The sequence below is a fragment of the Cynocephalus volans genome, chromosome 12 (genome assembly GCF_027409185.1).
Source record: "Cynocephalus volans isolate mCynVol1 chromosome 12, mCynVol1.pri, whole genome shotgun sequence".
NCBI classification, from domain to species: domain Eukaryota; kingdom Metazoa; phylum Chordata; class Mammalia; order Dermoptera; family Cynocephalidae; genus Cynocephalus; species Cynocephalus volans.
In genome coordinates, this window is record NC_084471.1 from 64,062,380 (window position 1) to 64,068,705 (window position 6,326).

Sequence of the window (6,326 nt, forward strand, 5' to 3'; positions counted from 1 at the left end):
TTAAGGAGATATAGAAGGACTGAACTATGTTGAACTTCCCTCTTAGACAGTAAACTACCCATAATCGCAGGGATAAGGAATTGAGAGAGTAGGAAAGCAAAACTTCTGGGCAAAGCCCTAGCTAGACACTGCAGTGGGTGTGCAATCACTTAATCGAAAGCCGCCTCTGTGATCCCCTTTACTGGTGTGAGTCCCCCTTACCGGATTTCCCTCTTGAAGGGATAAGTAGACATCCTGTTTCTTTTCCCCCCTTGTGTCAGGCCCTTCCTTTTGTCAGGATGAGTGGCGGATGTCCTCTTTCTTTTCCTTTCCAAGGCTTGGCAGGTATGTCTCTGATCCGTGGACCCAGAATTCATCATGTTGTGGTCACCATTTGTTGCTTTGCCTCCCACGGATTTGTCACCCTTTTGCCCCTTGGTGATGGAGCTGCCAAAGATTACTCAAAGCCCATCTCTTCTGAGCAGTGAGAAGCCCCAAAAAGGGGTTAATCTCCTGGAACCCTCAAGATAGAGGCATTCCTTCCATTTGGGAGATTAACCACAAATTGGGGTTCTCTTCCCACATTTATTCTCTAGACCAGGAAGTTCCAGGAAGAGAACATAGGTGGGTTTTTTTCTAAGTACAGTTTAACAAGTTTAACAATAGAAGCTGGTAACATTCAGTAAGACAAGCAAGGTGACCTTCAATAATGCAATTTTCAACAAAAGCTTGATTTTAGCAAACATTCTCTTCTTACAGCAGTTTCCCAGTATCTTTACATATCAATCAGTAACCTGTCTGTCTTTGAGCCAGCAACCTTGCTGTGTTACAATTCTTTATCTTACGACAGAGACTATATCCTGGGGAAAATTTCCTGTCCTTTTCAAGGTCAATATTTGAAACTGCAAGGTTTTGGAAAACCACGCCCTGTGAAGTACATTTGCTTTATGCATACTCCACAGGGTCTTGGAATGGGCAGTGCCCCAGGCCTGTTGCATCTGGCCATAAACAGCCTTGCCCAGAGCTCCTCAGAAGGAAGCCACAAAAAAGTCAGGTTTGGTACACATCCTGAGGTTCCCACAAGTGGGAAGCAGCATGAGCAATACCCACTGCGTCTCAGTAGGCTGAGGGCAGCCCAGGAGTTGCTCTACCATCTCCATGCCCACTCTAGCAGCTAGCTCCCCAGTGCCCTGCACCCACTGTGGATGAGGGGCACATGGAGTTGTGGAGGAGTTGGGCTTCCATGTGCCCAAGGAACTCAGAGCAAACCCAAGGTTTGGCCCTCAGGAGTTGGAGGACGGGGAGCCTTGGGGGCCTCCTGAGGGTTCATCTCTCCACAGTGATTCTGAATTTCTGTTCTCATGTATACAGGATACTGAAAGAAAGTGAGCCAAGATGCTGGGTACCATTCAAGCTTTATTAAAGAAACTTGCTGGGCTGTGCTCAGAGTGTCAGGCAGCCTGGGGCTACTCTGAAAATGGTGGGCAGCACCAAGCGTGGGGGTGGTAGAGCTTACATTGGTATGTTGGCACCAAGAGCTGGGTGATACCATCAAGGAAGGTCATTATGCTAATATGGATGGGGGTGGAGAACTGTGTCCTGTCCTTGCGGAAGCAAAAGGGGTTTCTGTTTAAGTCAGGAGGCTTCTCGTAAAGGGAAGAGGGGAGGGGCTTGGTGTTGCAGTGGAAGTGGAAGCCGGCAGCTATTTCGTGCTGGTGCTTATTGTGTGCACAATGGCGCCGGCCACATCCAAAATCCATCAGATACTTCTGTCTGTTACCTGCTGATGTGCCATATCAGGGTATCTAAGCTGGCCACATGGTGACTGCTCTAACAATGCATGCACATTCTGCACATTAGAGCCCCAGTAGTACTGTATTTTGAAATACTTAACATGAAAAAGCATGATGATGTGAAATCCTTTTTCATTAATACAGTAATTTTCAACATTACCATTTGCCAATGAAAGGAAAACAAGAGCTAGTGGATTATTTCTATATAATTTCAACTATTGCAAATTCTGAACGACTTTGGAGAAGGTTTTACATTTTCTATCACCCACTTCTGTGATTGGTTTTCTTTGATGGTGACCATCAGTCATTTTAAGAAATCAGTACTAAAGCTCTTGATCAGGATGTGCTTAGCCATTTTTCAAGCACAAAATCTAATATAGAAATTGTGTTCACAGAAGTAAGTTGTGTTTGGGAAGTTTTATATAAAATTAGTATATATATAAAGGCTTCCCTATTACTGTATATTTTATTTTCCTTACTGAAGAGGCAGTGTAATGAATTTTCTTGCATTAGCCCTATCTAGATACCTCCAAACCCCCTTCAGTGTGCCCTGGTGTGTTATTCAAATCTCAGTGCTTTCTACATGTGCTGTGACGGGAGAAATGTTGGAAGTAGTGCATTGAGCTACTTCTTCCAGGAAGCCTTCCAGGAACATCCCAAACTGTTGTCAATGCACATTCACAACTTTATAATTACTCTCATTATATGTTTCTGCTGGCTTGTTTTCTTCCTATTCTATTCCCCTATCCCTACTCTCATTGGATTATGACTCCTGTGAGGGCAGGGACCTTATCAGTTATTTTCTGAATACCAGGAGTGTCCTATGGCCTCTGGTTCCCTGACTCTGTCTGAGGATGTTCTCTGACTCCAAGTTCCCTCTAGCTGGTCTCTCTAAATAGGGCCCAGACCACTTCATTCCTGGTACACCAGGTTAAGGTTTCTCTCTGCTGGGTCCAGCCTCCAAACCTATTGTATCAATCGAAGTCCTTGATGGCAACAGAAGCTGCCTGGATGATGAAGCAGAAAAATAATTTATTAAAAAAATATAAGGTAGTTCACAGAGTTGTTGGGAGGTCAAGAGACCATGCTGGAGGCTAAGCTTCCAGGAGTAACTCCCAAACACAAACTGGTCAATTGAGGGTGCTGCCACCAGGACCAGATGCCACTTCTAGGCTGGCAACTTGCTGTTGCTGCCTTCTTTGCAGTTCCTGAGGGAGTGCACTCTGCTCCTGGCCTCTGAAGGGCACCAGCTATTCAAAGTCAGGCCTGGGAGCATTTGATCTGGAACCAGATCACGTGCCTGGGAAGCTGGCAGGGCTCTCAGCTGTACAGGGAAGGGGTGGGGTGTGGTCTTTCTCCCCACCATCCTTCTAAAGTGGAGAATTCCCCAAACATTGAAAGAGGGCCAAAGGCTGCGTGGCCTCAAGGAGTGTTAAGTGTGTACTCTCCAGGTCCTAGCCAGGATGGCCTGGGGGGAAGGTGGTACAGGATCAAGCTGATGGCACAGGGTAGGAGAACAGTGACACAGGGAGATCCTCTTGTCCAGTCAGACATGTTATCACTAGCTATGGATGATGTCAAAAATCAAGGGTCGGGAAGGCAGGGAAGAGGATTCATGTGCAATATTTCAAGGGGGAGCAGGCTTTATCATTTGGGAGGTTAGGGCTAGACTGGCATTTCCAAACCTAACGGGGAGACAGAACATGAGGTTTAAAATAGTTCAATAAACAGAATTTTATGTAGCACTTTAGAGTTTCTAAAATGATTCTATGAGCATTATTACACTCGAGTGACTCTTTAAATAAATGTTTGTTGAGCTATTTAAGGAGTGATGGGGAGGCAGTTCTCCTTCCCTGTCTTTAGGTTTCTAACAGCTTAAAAGTGGGTGAAGAAATATGGAAAATAATTGCAATTAATTAAAAAAAGGTTTATAATAGTAGTAGCACAAAGCAGGGAGTAATGAGATATGTTTGGTAAAAGGCGAAAGATTTATACGATCTGAAGAGAAACCAGAGTATGAGATATGTTTGGGATAACAAATGTCAAGGAGAAATTTCTTGAGTCGGGTCTTGCATGAATAGGAATTTGCTAGGTGTACATGTTAGGTAAGATGTGTGCATGGGAAATTTCCAGCAGAACAGCCTGTGAAAAGGCATAGAGATCCAAAAAGCCTGCCTGGGGTGGGGAGATTTGTGGGAAATGAGCTTAGAAGGTCAGGCAGAGGCTGGACTACAGAGAAATACACTGATTCCCGTGCTCGAATCACTCCTTAGCAGAAGAGTAATGTCTCTGTGAGGAATAAGTACTGCTTGAAGATCAGAGGGGTCGTGGGAGGGAAGACTGGGTTCCCAGCATTTCCTGGACAGCTCATATTATTGATGAAATGTTGGCTGGGGCAGGGAGGTTGTGGCTTCTCACTTAGAGGCAGAGCTTTTGAAGGTTCTTGTCTGGAGAACATGGAGGTGGTAATGTGTGTGAGAGGCGGAGAGACCAGAGAGGCATTAGCTGGAACAGTTTGTGCTTTTACATCAGCCTTCTGCTGCTCTAGTTACGGAGGACAGCAGGGAGATAAAGTAGTGGAAGCCCCTGTGTGTAGCCTGGGCAGGTGGCAGACAGCAGCATCTCAGCACCAAAAGGGTGGGAGAGCTTTGCTTTCACAGTTTCCTGCTTCTGGCTCCTTGGTTGACTCTAGCTCTGGATCTTGTTTCTCAAGCTGGTGGATCTCCTGGAATCCCTAACCAGGTCTCTCCTAAATGACGTCCAGAGCATGCGACTCCAAGATGTTTCTGGGAGACATGTCATAGGATCTCTTGGCAAAAAGTTTTTCCTGATGTCTAGTCCTGGTCCTTCTCGATACAGTACCATTGTCCCTTTTGTGCTGCTTTCTTGGGAAGGAGAGAGCCCTATGACTAGAACCCTCAGACACTCCTCCTCCTGAAGGCTGAGAGCAGAACAAATGTACCACAGAGTAGAGTGGGACTCGGACACAGGTGGAAGAAAACATCACCGAACAGCCAGGTAAACTCCACAGGCTCTGGAGGGTCACTTAATTGGATATCCAGTTCATAGACATTTGCCCTCATGACTTACATGGACCTCTGATTACTGGTGTAGTCATGGCAATCAGGTTGCTCAGGGATCCAGAACAATCTAGAAGATGCAAAATGTTCTTCCTTCAAAGGTAGGAATCCTTCCCATTCTACCTTGACCCATGCTCCGGTAGTGAGTCTGGGATGTGGAATAGGATGTAAGATATAGAATTGTCTCTGGTTTAATTCCAGCATTTTCTGCCAGGATGGTTTCTATTAACGTGGGGTTGAAGTCCAGCACCTGAAGGCTAGGAGCAGGAGCAGACAGTGAGCGAACAGATAGATGTCCCTGAGTCCCTTTAGGGTGAGGGGACCTGCCTCTTCACCATGTGTTGCAGGGCCCCTGTCACCTCCTTGTTCCTAAGAGTGTAGATAATGGGGTTGAGCATGGGTGTGAGGACTGTGTAGAAGAGACTGAGCACGCGGTCTGTGGTGACAGAGGAGCCTGCGTGGGGCCGAATGTAGGTGATGCTGGCCGTCCCAAAGAAGAGGGAGACCACCAGCAGGTGGGAGGAGCAGGTAGAGAAGACCTTGTGGCGTCTCTGGGTGGAGGCCATTGCCAGGATGGCACTTAGGATGCAGGCGTAAGAGGTGACAATCAGAGAGAAGGGGACCATGATGAAGACCACGGTGGCTGTCATCACGGAGATCTCACTCCTGTGCTTCCCAGCACTTGCCAGCCTCAATACAGGCAGGATGTCACAGAGGAAGTGTGGGATGATTGGGTGACTGGGGAAAGGCAGAGTGAAGATGAGGGTGGAATGGGTGGTGGCTGTGACAATGCCCATGAGCCAGGAGGTGCCCACCATGGCCACGCAAGCCCGCCGGCTCATGAGACTGGAGTAGTGCAGGGGCCTGCAGATGGCGGCGTAGCGGTCGTAGGCCATGGCCGTGAGCAAGCAGCACTCCGAGATGCCCAGGACAATGAAGACGTACATCTGGGCTGCACAGCCCTGGAAGGAGATAGCCCGGGGCTGTGGGGAGGTGAGGTCAGCCAGGGTCCTGGGCACAATGTCAGTGGTGTAGAGGAGCTCCACCACTGAGAGGTGGCGTAGGAAGAAGTACATGGGTGAGTGCAGGGCAGGGCTGGCCTGCGTGAGGAGAATGATCAGGGAGTTGCCCAGCAAGGTGACCAGGTAGACCAGAAGCACCACCCAGAAGAGGGGGCACTGCAGGGCCCTGAGGTCAGAGAATCCCAGAAGGAGGAATTCAGGCAGTGTAGTTTGATTTTCCTTAGCCATCACTCCAGGCCAAAACCTACGGCACAGCCAAGAAAGAAAAGTTATTTAGAAACAACATTTCTGTGATTCAGTGTATTTATCCATTTCTGTTGCTTATAACGTAAATACCCGAAACTGGATAATTTGTAAAGAAGCAGTAATTATTGCCTACAGTTTTGGAGGCTGGGAAGTTTAAAGTCCAGGGAACACATCTGGTGTAGTGACTCTACAGCAATGCAGGGTGT

The 6,326-nt window shown here is 47.4% G+C and overlaps 1 protein-coding gene across 1 annotated transcript; it reads right to left on the minus strand.

Annotated features, from left to right (window-relative positions):
- Nucleotides 1–5,160: 5,160 nt before the first annotated feature.
- On the minus strand, nt 5,161–6,102 carry LOC134391519 (olfactory receptor 10P1). The gene has a single exon (XM_063115478.1). The coding sequence runs from the start codon at nt 6,100–6,102 to the stop codon at nt 5,161–5,163; it is 942 nt and encodes a 313-aa protein (XP_062971548.1).
- Nucleotides 6,103–6,326: the final 224 nt, after the last annotated feature.

What these genes read in the sequence shown, in the direction of transcription:
- LOC134391519 (XM_063115478.1), bottom strand. Translation starts at nt 6,102, where the DNA reads ATGGCTAAGGAAAATCAAACTACACTGCCTGAATTCCTCCTTCTGGGA.